The sequence below is a fragment of the Phoenix dactylifera genome, chromosome 17 (assembly GCF_051530095.1).
Source record: "Phoenix dactylifera cultivar Ajwa chromosome 17, Ajwa_hap1_PhDact_Kaust_v1.1, whole genome shotgun sequence".
Classification (NCBI taxonomy): Eukaryota; Viridiplantae; Streptophyta; class Magnoliopsida; order Arecales; family Arecaceae; genus Phoenix; species Phoenix dactylifera.
The window spans coordinates 11,943,384-11,957,845 of NC_143206.1; the positions used below are offsets into that span (position 1 = coordinate 11,943,384).

Sequence of the window (14,462 nt, forward strand, 5' to 3'; positions counted from 1 at the left end):
CAACAGCACTTTACCATGAGACGGTCCCACAAGTTGGAGGTTTCTTAGTTAAGAGTTCATAAAATGGAGTGAAATACTTGTAATACAAGGAAAATAAATTAATTCTGTAGAGGGAAAACTAAGAGTTAGACATCATCAATATATTGAAAAGCATCCACCCCACCATTTAATTGAGAAAAATAAAGCAAGAAACATTTACATTTTTATAATTTATGAAAAATATTTTATATGAAAGTTGTACTACTGAAAGCCAAAATTTTTGGACCAGATTTGTGCCTCTGAGAGAGAGAGAGAGAGAGAGAGAGAGTAATTAAAAATGTAAGTGCTCTTTGGGATTTTATCTTTGAACCGGATATGTGCCTGAGAGAGAGAGAGAGAGAGAGTAATTAAGGGGGAGAGAGAGAGAATAAAAATAAGTGCACTTTGGGATTTTCTGTCCTTGTGGGCCCCACACGCTTAATGGTAACAAAAAGAGCTTCTGAAATGAATTCTTACTGGAGAAGCAAAGACCGGATCTAGTAATAAGAGGATACAAGTAGAATTTTCCAATGTATAGAACACTTATGGAAAATAAAATGGTATGGACAAAAACCAGGGTGCCTTTTTTCCTTCACATAGTAGTATAGATATTGGTGCATATCAGCAGGACAATGTCACTTTTAATTTCAAAAACATGTTTATAACAGTGACATGCTTGACATGTATGTTAAAAGGTGTGCAGCACTAATAAGTTGATAAGTATCACATAGACCTAAGCTTGTGGTGATATTGATCTTGAAACAGAAAATTATTTACTTGCTCAATTCAATCACGGCTCCAGGGCATTGGTATTGCAATGATGGAAATATATGGCAGTATAATAGGTTTTTTTTTTTTTTTGAAATGCTTCAAAAGAACTAGAGGGTTAGTGTCAAAAAGAATTCTCTTCAGTGGTGAGTTAGACGTTTGGACATGCATAACACATGTCCAACTCAATGTTATGTGTTAAGTTTTTAGGGCATGCAAGTCCAAGTGATTGTTTTAATAACTCTGGTCTTTTGTGAGGATCCAAATGGTTAGGATTCTTTGCATTAGATATGGTGCCAACTTCACCCAAAGCATAAGTAGATATGAAAGTGGAAATATGAAGGGATTCTCTTCACTAGTGCATTGGAGATGTGGTCAATGTCAACTCTTTTTATAGGAAGATGATAGAACAAGTTGCATTCATTCTTCAAGAAAATTTATGTTGTTTATTCTACTAGCTTGGACATATTGACATTTGCACAAAACATTGGTACTTGTGAGATTCTCCAAAATGTAGCATCTTGGTTTGTATTAGCTCACTTCTGCCTTACAGTTTGAATATTGTGGGAATAAAATATTGGATGTTGGGCTGGATTCTCTGCCATCATAATACAAAATAATGGATAATAATTAATAACAGCAAGATAACAGTGTTATGTCATTATGTCACTGTTCATAGAACAAAATGTTATTTTTTGAACTGCATGGAGAACTAATATATATCTCCTCTCTCTCTCTCTCTCTCTCTCTCTGTGTAACAAGCCCATTTAACCTGTATTTTCATTTGATCTCATTAGTCAAAACACTTTGCTTTATCTCTTTTTTTCCCCTGCTGGCTGAGAAAACCTTGGCAGTTTCCTAAGTGATCGACATGTACTTCTAGATTTACATGTCTGCCATCACGCTCATTCTACAATTTTCCAATCTTTTGACTTAACTACTTTCATATTTATCTTTTACCTGTGTAATCAAGGAATTTTTACAAAAGAATATGTTGTACTGCACCCTAATGCATTTTAGTATGTGCAGATTGCTGTATTACCACGCAGTGCTCAAGGACATGGATGGCTTAGGCCTGCAATTGGGGTGGTTGAGCTTTCTCAGTGTATTATTCAGGTGCTTAATTAGTTGCATTTCCTACCTTTTTTTGTATGTACAAAACAATGTGCCAATCAGAAAGAAGAACAAAACAATGTGATTTCAATTGCTTATAATTTTGACTAGCCATGCAACTTTTTTTTTCTTTAACCTGACTTGGATTTGAAAATATCAATTTCTCATTTTACAGAACCTTTTCTTTAGCAATTTTGCAGATGCGTATTCTTCATGCTACTGATTTTGACATTCAAGCGCATAACAGTTCAATTTGTAGTTACTATAAAGCTCAGGATAATAGATCCCCAATTCGTGGTTTCAGTTCTCTGAATGTTTTCCATGGATGTCACTGTTTCCAGATAAATGGTATTAGGCTCTGCTTTTGATGGATCACATCGAAAGCTATTCTCTTTAGCTTATAGAGACATCATTTCTTTTCCTCTTCTTTCCCCCCCCTGGCTAGGTGAGCCTTTTTTGTTAAAAGAAAAAAATAAAGAAATCTTTTTCCTGGAAAGAGGCATTTAGCGTTGCCCCTTCTCATGCTCATATATTCCCTTGGAGAAAGCATCTGGCATAAAAGCAGCACAACTGCAAAAACACTGTATAGAATAATGAGCATGAAGAAATGCTACCGCTTCCCTGATTCCTTGCTAATCTTGGATTTGGTTTTCACACCTTTAACATCCTTCATGCTTTGGCAGTTATCTAACTTGTGTTGCCCCTTCTTCTAAGTGGATTAACTGATACAAAGTAATCAAGAAATCATCGCTCCTGTAATTAGAATGTTTTGTGAATTTTTCCTTAGTTTTTCAATATTGTTGAACTTGGAAGCAGGCTGACTGGTAATGAGCAACCACCAAGAAAAGCTACCTTGGTTCAAAGTTCTTTCTTTACTATTTAACAGGGAGTGTTCCGAACAAGCCTAACTTGTTTGCCTCATCATCAGATTGATGTGACAGTTTGGTCTGTACATTCATATTATCTGTACCAAGTGACGAATTTATTTGCAAAACAAAAGAAGTGAAAATAGACAATACATTTGGTGGATCTCAATTTTGTTGCTGGTGATATTGGCCACATGACTTGGTTATTTTGGCTTGTACCAGAGACTTACTCTTTCTTGAATTCCTATTCAAATTTCAACATCATGGTCATTTAAAATTGCAATACAGTATCTCTTTAAAAGTTGATGAAAGTATTGTAACTGTATGTTTCAGATTTCAGATTTTTTTTTTCTGAAGGTTGTTTAATTTCCAGCTACATGATTTTAACATTTGCATCAGGAAGTACCTGATTTGTCAATTTCATGGTTGCAAACAGGTTTTAAGATAATCTTAATCAGCTGTTCGGTTAAGTAGTATAATACCCGATGATTTATGCAGTTCCGTATTTGCATTTTTCTCACGCATCATTAAATCTTGAAGGGGCCATAGCTTTATTTTATTTTCCATTCAGGAATCAGGATCTTCGAACATTTTATCTATTTAATTTTCTGGTGATCTTTTCATGGAAACTGGCTCATGGTGATCGTGCATTAAAAGTTCTTAGTCCTTACCTTGGTTCAATTTAAACATCTGATTGTTAATTATTGGTGCTTTTTGGAAGTAATGTGTTCCAATTGGCTCGGTGATCTGTAATTTGTGCCTTAGAAATGGATGCAATTCCCGATGTCAAACCTCATCTTTTTCCCTTTTCATTTGGTGTGTATTCTTGCCAAGTCTCGAGGAATTAAGAGGGTCATTTGTTGCATGATTTCAACTTTGTGGCTAATAAATTTAAGTCTCCCTGCAAGGGTACTGGTTGTTAGCTTGCACTGCAAGCTCAATTTCCCACAAAGTTATGTCAGCCAGGATTGCAATACCAAGACTGGATTTGTCTTCCAGTTGAGAGCTAGAAGAATATAATCAAACTGTAGAGGATCAAACCATGTTCGACAAAGTGTCACCCTTGGAGATAAGACTTGTTGGTTGTATATTAAATGTCCAAAGAATAATTTGATGCATTGACATCATTAAACATATAAAATTACAACATTTTTAGGTTTGAAGTTCGTTTTTTGGATGATATCAAGCATGCAGAATATTTCGGAAGTGTTGAAGATGGAACTGCATGTTTGAATTTTAAATGTACTTGACTAACTTGATCTGATTAGGGTCAATTCTTGAGAGGTGTATTCAACTTGTTGATTTCTCCAATCCTAAGATTTGCTTCCTCATCCTTCGTCTTGTGTCCAATACTTTTCTCTGTTATCTAATTCTTGATATGTTGAACTAGTAATTGGTGTTATTTTTATTTTTTTTCTATTTTCCTTTATTTTATTTTTATTTTTTACTTTTTCTCTGCTAGTCAGTAACTTCAATGGTTAACTCCATTGTTACTATATACTGATATTTGCAATAGCACTGAATACTTCTACTATTTTCATGCAAGTTTTCCTAACTTTTCTGCTCTTTCATTGGTTTAAATTTGATACTAATCTTTGTTGGATTCTTATGCTGATTTGTTCAACTGCACAGGCTGTACCTCTCAGTGCGAGAAAAACAACTGGAGGAAATCCCGAGGGCATTGCACAATTTTTGCAGCTCCCACATTTCAATGAGACAACTGTGAAAAAAATTGCCCGCAAGGTAAACAATGTATAATCAATAGTATATACCATATAACAACTTTTGTTCCTCTTTGTTGTAGAACGGAGTTGACCATAATATGTGCATTGGACATTCAATTATTGGGAACATGAATCTTTTGCATGGTTGACCTCATATAGGGCTGACATTTAGGCTTGGTTGGCCTGAACTGAACCTGGCCTAAACCCAAGATGTAGTTTAGATCAAGGTGAACAGTATTTGTTTAATTTGGGTTGGGCTTGGAATGAAAACATGTCAGCTGATTTGAAGTTGAGTAGGGCCAAGCTAACTGCCTGATTCACTGTCAGGTAGGATTAAGGATTGCCAATTAAGACCCAAACTGTGGCCTAATATGTGGAGTTTGAGTCAAGAAAGCAATTTGTTTGTGTAATAGAATTGAGACAATCGCACTATCAAGCTCATCTTTCTTCACCTTTGGCCCTAGGATTCCACTCACTCCACTACATGATGTAAATGATGCACCGTTCACAAGGTAATACTTTTGGTGGATTAACTTAACAAAACAGTTCTATAATTTGTCATAATAGCTTGCATGCATTTATTATCTCCCAAGTAAGTTTTTGTCCAATAGTGGATATGGATGTAGGATTATAAATTGGGTTTGGGTCTAACATATGGACTTTGGCTTTTGGATGGATATGGCCAAACCTGAGCAGAACCCAACCAGTTGCCACCCCTATTCCGTTGGCAGTTTGTAGGCATTTCCTTATTCCAAATGTCTTTGAAAGCTTGCCTTCACTACTCCGTTGCACATTCACTCCCATACCCACTTCCAGAAGAGTTAAGATCGATCCAATATGTTGACAAGTATATAATTTCGTGATCATTATAGATAATTTAATGGCCTGGAATGGAGAAATGCTATTGTTAGCGTTCATGTCTATAGTCTTGTATGATGCAAAAGAGCTTAATTTTTGGTCTTGGCAAAGCTAACTTGTCCAATGGACTGATAGCAATCAATTATCATATTTTCTTTTGAGACAGAATATTTCTCCTATGTATTGCTATAGAGACTGTGATGCATCTTGATGTGTTCTTGTACATAATATATTTAGGACAAAGTTCATTCCATGTAATGATCTTGGAATGGACATTGCAATGAACTCTTTTAATTTAGAAAAGTGACAACTGATCTCCTCTGAATAATATCATATAAAAAATAGATTATATCAACAATACCCTTGTTACCATTAGCAGCTTCACTGAAAATTTAACTGAGCTCTATATACGAACTTCTCTATATATTATCGATTTAACAATTGAAAAAAGAGTTGGTTAAGATTTAATTAACCATCCATGACCACAATTGTTTACTAACCATTCAATGTGTAACAACTTCTCTGTCTGTTAGTTGAAATGTGAACATCATGTCAAACAACTCGCTGAAAAGCATAGTTGCTTTCTTTTCAGATTTCAGAACAAGTGCCTTAGTTCTTCCATTGGAAAGGAAAATTTGTTATCTTAAAAATCAGTATATATCTCATGCCAGCTTCAAAAAGAAAGCTTAGTACCATGGTCTGCTGTACCGCCCCTTACTACCCAGTATGGGGCATTACTATACCGTACTGGAAGAAAACTGGTACAAAACATACCTTCAAATGAGTACAAGTTTCGTACTGTTCCATACCGAGGCGTATCGAGGTGCGTACCGGTCCATACCGAAGCGTACCGAGATAAAAATTGAGAAAAATGGTTAGAGAGCTATCTTGGTAGAGATGTGTATCATACTGTACCATACCTGGATAAGTTACCGATATGGTACCTAGTACCGAGATTGCGGACCTTGTTTAGTAATAAGTACCTATTTCAGTACCCTGATTCCTAGCACAAGCTCCACCTAATAACTTGGCTAATTGAACAATGCTTTACCTAGTTTGCCTAATCTACTGTGTGAAATTGTTGTATTACTCAGTTCCTCCCACTTGCTTATTCTCTTTATGAGGTGCCTATTCTCTGTCATGAGCACCTTTTTATTTTTTTATTTTTGTTTCTTTTTTCTTTGGTATTGTGGGAAGCCAGAGGCTCAATGTCAAACAAAAATGCAACCAAAAAGATCAGCATGAATAAGTAACAGAAGCTCGGCTGGAATAGGATTGCTGTGACTGAGATCTAGGTTAGTCTTTAGCTGCTAACTAGTCTGTTGCTTTATTCTCCTCGCTGTAGACATGGCTGGCCTTGAAGAACATTAGAGAAGAACAAAGGTTTCTATTCTTTGTCATGAGCCCCTTCTGTAACATATTAATCAGAGTCATGAATCTGCTTTAAGACAGTGTTTCTAACAAGGTAGGCCGAATCAGTACTGGTAAGCGTACCGATCGACTACCAGACCGTTTCGGGCCGAACCAAATCGGTACCGAACCAGTACCACCGGTTCGGCCTGGTTTCTGATTCTTCACGCTTTTTTTTGAATTCTCTCTCTTTTCCGTCTTTTTCTATGAATTTAAGTCTAATCTAATGTTATTTTGTTGTTTTTTTATGTTTTTTTCATGTTTTCTAGTTACCCCTCCTCCCTTGAAGCTTTTGTGGCACCATTTGCATTGAAACTGGTGCCGGCCCTCGAGCATTCGCCCATGCTCCCAGCCAATATCACACTCTAGGAGGTTGGTTTTTCTTGATGGCTCCATTCCTACGAGGATGATATTTTTTTAAATTTTTTATTTATTTTTATGTTATAAATAATTTCTAGTTCAAAAAAATGTTTATTTATTGTAAATATGGGAAAGAAAGAATACCTTAATTAGCCTTTGGTCTTCCTTCTGATAGCCTGTGGCCTGAATCAATTTTTTTCCTCTAGCCTCTGCTGAATCAATTTTATAGAACACTCTCTTTTGAAAAACTAAGTGGTGTTGTTCATTTATAGCCGAACATTCACACCCTGTGGCCATTGGCACGGGGCAACCGTGCATACGCATTGTCGCCAAAATGGCCATAGTGCACGCGTTGTCGGCCAAATAGGCCACAGAGCACGCGCACAGGCCGTCGGCCAATTAGGCGACAATGCGTGCGCGCTGTGGCAAAAAAATTTCGAACCGATGCAACCGACCGGTTCGCATCAGTTCGTAACCGTACTAGATGGAACCATCCGGTTTCGAGAATGCAACTAGTATTGCTTATGGGGCCGGAACCGTTTTTGAAGGCCGAACCAGACCGGTTAGAGACCGGACCGGTCCGGTACGGGCTGAACCGGCCGGTTCAGTATACCTTGGTTTCTAACCACCATCCTCGTCCACCAGACTTAGACCTTGTATCATTGCCTATTCCTTGATTTCGAGAGGATTTATTGCATTACAAGAGCCACTGACACATATAATTTGATTCCTGAAGCTTCCCCAATAGCACCTTTCATTCATGTATTAGTGTTTATTTCTCTGGATGACTCATCTGTGATACTGCAATAATTCCTAGAAACTGCTTTATATTTCTCTTTCCTCATATCCAACATTTAGCTCCATCTTCTAAGCATCCTGCACAATCTCCTAATCTTCCTGGACTCAGCTTACCCTTCTAAGTTATGTATGATGTATTCATCAGCTAGGTGGATAACCTTATCTTTTTTTGGCTTATAGGTCTGTAGATTCCTTTGCTGGTTGAATTGGTATACGGTTAATGACTCACACCAACAAGACTGCAAATGCATATTAGACCTTTCAAATTCTTTCATGAGATTGTTTCCCATATTTTACCTTTAACAAATGTAATGTTTATTCTGACCTCTCTATTGCTGGCAACTTCAGTCATATCCAGATTAAATTTTGAAGCTTTTGATTTCTGAGCATTAATTATGTGCTGTATATTCCTTCTGGGGCATGTATCCGAGGCACTCAACACTGTGATAAAGATGTTTTGTTTTCAAACTACAAAATCAAATCCTTCCATGTACTACCTGCCCTAAAGTATTATCCTTGGGGCAGCAAATTTCATCCATATAGCTTCCCATGTACAGTCTTAGTGACCATTATGTATCTATCTGGAAATTGTAATCTGATTCAATGAAAACCTTCCCATCCTTCCCTGTAAGCAGTCTTATTGTTCTAGATGAATGTACAATTGTGTGGTCTCCTTAGTTATGGATTATGGGCGTTCTTTTGTCAACTTTCTCAACACATGTTCTCTGTGATTTGCTGTCATTTATCAGGTGAATCCTTAACTTTTGATTCTGTGCATCTTCTACAGAAAGTGCGGACGCTTCAGGAGCTACGAGACATGACTGTGGAGGGCCGTGCTGAGCTGCTGACTCAGGCTGCCGGGCTTTCTGCAGCCGAAGCACATGATGTAGAGCTTGTACTTGAGATGATCCCTTCAATCACAGTTGAGATCGCATGTGAGACTGAAGGGGAAGAAGGTATACAAGAGGGAGACATTGTCACGATGTATGCTTGGGTAACGCTAAGGCGTGGGAATGGTCTAATAGGCGCCCTCCCCCATACCCCGTACTACCCATTCCACAAGGAGGAAAACTTCTGGTTGCTGCTTGCCGATCCCATCTCAAATGATGTGTGGATGTCCCAAAAGGTCAGTTTCATAGATGAAGCTGCTGCCATTGCAGCTGCATCCAAGGCCATTCAAGAAACAAAGGAGAGTTTGGGTGTAGGTGTGAAAGAAATAAGCACTGCTGTGAGGGAAGCTGTTGAGAAGGTGAAGAATGGGTCGAGGCTGATTATGGGCAAGTTTCAGGCACCTGCAGAAGGGAACTATAATCTGAGCTCTTATTGTTTGTGTGATTCATGGATAGGTTGTGATAGGAAGACGAATGTAAAGCTAAAAGTTCTGAAGAGAAGCCGGGCAGGAACTAGGGGCCATGTGGCAGAGGAAGGGCCAGCAGATGAAGGTATTGAAGAGGAGGAGGAGGAGGAGGAGGAGGACTATGACGATTACGAGAGCGAGTACAGCGATGATGAGGATGATGGGAAGGATAAGAAGAGCAAATTGGCTAATGGTGTTGCCAAAGGAGACTCGAGTTCTGAAGGCTCGGGCACTGATGAGGAGTGAACTTCTGTTTCTTTCCCATGTTTCATTGTTATCATGCTGATTGACAATTTTTTTTTTTTTTTTTTTGGTGAAAAACGGCATTTCATATAGCTACAAATTAGATGTTTAAATACATATATCTCCGCTGTTGTTTGATTAGAGGCAGAGAGGTTCTTCCTCCTGGATGTTATGCAAACAGGAATTCTTTCCTATCTTGCGCTTTGTGAGGTGTTCCGTATAAAAACGTCACAATGGGAGAGCTGCTGTGGCTGGAGTGATCGTGGCATGGCAGATCTCCCAGAGAACGACTTGGAGGAGAGAATTTTGAAAATAATGCCTTCCCACATTCTTTGTTCTCTGAGCTTCCAAATGCTCGGAGACACTGTTTCTCTATGCATGGCTGCTGTTAGGCGCGCCAGTTGCAATTACAGGAAACCGGTGTAGGAAGTTAGGGGAAATATGCTGACAAGAGACACTGGATGATCAATAAATAAATTAAAAAATGAAACAAAAAAGTGTGAAAAATGCATGGAAATCACAGATAATGAGTCGTTTTAGTAAAAAGCATTTCTCCAAAAGAACGAAGCTTTAAAGGTAATGACGTTGTCTTAAAATGTACCAGTTGGAAGGTGAGCACGACAATTGGCGCCTGATTTCGGGCTCCACAGCCTAATGTTTGAAATACTTTTAGGTGACTAATGAAATAGATGAAAAGTCCATAATTACGATGTCTATAAGTACAGCAACGGGAATATTTGATACAGCAAGTTTTTCAACCACGAAGGCAGCATTTTGGCATGGGATATCAGTGTTTATCCACATCGATATCCATCTTCAGTTGACGACATGGATACGGAAATCAAACTCACGGTCTAGGGTGACTCCACGAGCCTACAGTTCAAAGAAATAGGGTAAAGAAGACAAAAATGACAGAACTAGGAGACCGAATCTTTTATTAGTTCATCAAAATTAATTAAAAGATTTAGTCTCTTAATTCTGCCATATCTCAGGATAATTTTAAGCAGATGTTTGGAAGGCTCGCACAAAGGGTGCCCCAGTTGCTTCTTTTATAAAGGGATGAAGGAAAGCACACAGGATAAAATTATTTCTATAAAAGAAGCGACAATATTTGGCACCGACCACACTAATAAACGTGAAGGTTATTGTGAGCGAGAATGGAGGCATTGTCTCAACAAACGACGAGTCAATTGCAACTGTCATCTTGGTTGGTGATGATTCCAAAATTGAGATGTTGGTTAGAATGCAATGGCATCCTTTCTTTGATAATGCTTATGCCCAAGCAATAGGTCCACATGTTTGTCTACGTATGTATACACACACATATATGTATGTATGTATGTATGTATGTATATATGTATGTATGTATGTATGTATGTATGTATGTATATGTGCATGTATGTATGTATGTATGTATATGTGCATGTATGTATGTATGTATGTATACAGTAGCATCTAGTCAAGCTAAAAAAATTGCTGCCAAATTGTTATAAATCACCCTCCTGAAAATGAAACATATATGAACTAACTAATACTTTAGCATGATCAAAGAATGCTGAATGCATGCTTTAAAATTTTAGAATCCCATTATATGCATGCACTAGAGCATATAAAATGGGAACAATTTGATAAAGTTTTTATATATGAGAACATTTCTCCAAAATAAAACATAAGATGTTGGAGAAAATTGAAAAAAAAATTTCGATCTTATTAATTTTAGTTTGAAGGAGTAGATTTCCAGGTTGCATTTCATTATCAAAGAAAGGATGTCATGCTACTATTAATTGTTCTTTTGGGAAATCTCGACCTTTGTCAGAAAGAGCCCAAGTTTTCTCTTTTTGACTCCTTACTGTCTCTCAACATCCTCAAGCAGTTTCACCCTATATAAATATAGAAAAATCTGGGTTGTGATGATATTTTAGTGGCATAACTCGGTCATAAAAAAATAGAAAAATAATGTTTAGTAATTTTATAATGTTATAGTGACCCAAAAACTGATGCTGGCTTTGTAATGGTCAACAAAAACATTTACAATTTTGAATTTTTAATATTAAAATAAAAATAATTATGGTAACATTATAGCAGAAAATAGCATGTAATAAAAAAAACTATGTTATTTTTAACATACTTGTTCATTTAATAAATATATTATATATTTTTAGGTAAGTCTATTTACTTGAGACCTATATATTGTTAGGAGATACACACAATTCTTTCAAGAAAATTGCATCATGTGTATCAAGTTTGGAACAAGTATTGTCAGCGACGGTTGACAACCTTATTAGGGAGGGTCAAAAGCCAAAAGCTTGTAGAATCAAAATAAGATTTAAATAGAGCCTGTGATAAATCCCCTAATTGGATCTCTAGAGAAAATTGGAATAAGCTAATTGACATTTGGATTTTCCCAGAATGGAAGAAGAAATCAGAAACCAACAAAAAAAATAGAAACACTATGAAGAATGGTAGCATCACTAAATACTGTGGAGGATCAATCGCATTTGTCAATCATGACAAACGACTGGTACACATCTTTATTTAATTAGATTTTTATAATAATTTTGATATTATTATTCAATAATCTCAAATCAGCCCATTATATGTTAATGATTTTTTTCTTTTCTCTTTTGTAGAAAATAAAGTTCGGTGGGGAGCCAATAATAGTTGAATCTTTTAGTCGGATGCATAAGACAAAGCAAGGCATGAGAGGATATATGGATAAGAGAAGTGAAGCTATCATGGTAAGTATAATTTTTTTATAATTCATAAATATTATTGAGCTTGCTCATGTTTATCTCTTGTTTGATCCACCATAATGTTTTTCTCTTCTTTTAAATCAACTGGCAGACAAAGTATTCAGTTGAATACTCCAAAAAATATGGTGATGCCTCCATCTCAGATGCTCCACCACATGATTATGACTTGTGGTTTGAGGCAACTGGTGTCCCAACTCATGGCCATGTCTATGGCTTTAGTCCCCTGGAGGATCTCACTGGAATTATTGGGTAATCATCATCCTGTTCTACCTCTACAAGTCAAGCTCCAGAGCTGTACACGCATGAAGACCTTCTAGGTATTCTTGAGCACGAAAAGAAAAAATGGCAAGAGGAGGTTCTTCAAAAGATGAGAGAAGAGATTGGCTTTGGACCAAGGTATGCAGGCAGATCAGAGGAGTAATGGTGATTCTGGTTTTACTGATTATGCTTCATTATGATTGCTTTTGCCTTAGATGATAGGTCTTTGCATTCCTAGGAGGAATGAAATCTCTGTTGATCTCTATGACATACTTTTGGACTTTGATTTTGATGGATTTAGGACATATTGATGCCTATTTTGAATGACATATTAAATGCCTTTTGCATAATGTTGAATGCCTTTGCTATTAATGATATTATTATTATTATTATTATTATGAGCCAATCAATGTACCAAATGTACCAGGCTATTGGAATGTGATTAGTGACCAAATTTAGTTACTGAATTGTTTACCAAGTATTGTGACAAGCAGCCATAAACTTAGTAACATGATTTTGGTTACTAAAAATTGATTTTGCTCAGTGCGTTGTGACAAATTAGTGACGGTACTCTTGTCACTAGGTCAGTGACGGGATTAATGACAAATTTAGTGACAACATTTGTGACCATATTTATGACGACTAAATCTGTCACTGAAGGTTGTGACAGATCAGTGACCAAACTTGTGACCGAATTCTGTGACAAAATCAATGACCAAGTTACCTTCGTCACTAACTCAATGACTGGTTAGTGACGGAAAATACGTAATTTCTTAAATATTTAATTCTTAGATTTGTAACGGCTTAGTGACGGCGGTTCTGTCATGGAGTTTAGTGACGGAAATCGCTGCTGTCACTGAGAATTTAGTGACGCATGTTTTTGTAACTAATTCAGTGACGGAAGCTCCGGTCACAAGTTTCGTATTAGTAACCGGAAATACTATATAGTGACAGGAATCCTTGTCACTATACGTGTGTTTTCTGGTAGTGATAAACTCTTGTAGAGAAAAATTTGTACAAAATTTTGACTATTGTAAAATATTTTTTGTAAATAAATTGCATAAATGCAAAATACAAAAAATATTAATTATTTTCTCATAATATATTGTCATAACACTAAATTATCCATTAAAGTGGTGATTGTATTTCTTCCTTATTATCCATATTTTTGAAATAAGGTAATAATTTATAAGGACCATTATAACGTTATAATGGCTGTTATTTTAAACATTAGATAGTATTGACTTGGGAACAAGGTTAGCTAATTGAGCGCAAGTAACTAGGATTACCTAGAGGAATGGAGATATGTGAAATAACTATTAGTATAATGCCATTATGAGGTAATAAAAAGAAATTTTATTATTAATTTGTAGAAAATAAAATTTAGATAAAATAAAAACTAGAAATAAAAATTGAACTAATATTGAACTATTGACATATAAAGTTTTATTGAATAAAACTAAAAAAATTCTCCAATGACAACAAAAGTACCGACTATTCTAGCGGTTAGAATAAATATTGAAAAATAAATGAATGCTTTGAATACATTAGCGAATATCGTTTTGTTGAAAATATCAAAACTTTATTATAAATTAAAGTATGCTAAAACATAAAAAAGGTTAATATGTATATGATACTTATGAAATTTTGTTATGTTAACTAAAAAGGTAACCAAATCAACGAACTAATGTAGTTCATTTAAGAAAAAAAAATAGATAAACACATACAAATGGTAAAATAACAAAAAAGTTCCAAATCCCCATCTGAGTTAACATAGTTCTAAATTGAGATTTGACCACAAGTTGGATTGGATATAAATCTCGTTGAATTGGACTCGATTTAAATGGACTAAGATCAACTTGGTTTAATATGACAAAATGAAATTGGATGAAAGTTCCAAGTTTTGCTTGGTTATGATCAAAATCAAATATAATAG

At 36.1% G+C, this 14,462-nt stretch overlaps 1 protein-coding gene across 1 annotated transcript in view; it reads left to right on the forward strand.

Moving 5' to 3' along the window:
- LOC103711724 (dnaJ protein ERDJ2-like) overlaps window positions 1-9,656 on the forward strand; it is a 22,553-nt gene extending 12,897 nt beyond the window's left edge. The window contains exons 9-11 of the mRNA XM_008797983.6: window positions 1,816-1,902; window positions 4,398-4,508; window positions 8,703-9,656. Coding sequence (XP_008796205.1) covers window positions 1,816-1,902; window positions 4,398-4,508; window positions 8,703-9,518 — 1,014 coding nt within the window. The 3' untranslated portion in view covers window positions 9,519-9,656. The remainder of the gene's footprint in view (window positions 1-1,815; window positions 1,903-4,397; window positions 4,509-8,702) is intronic.
- Window positions 9,657-14,462: the final 4,806 nt, after the last annotated feature.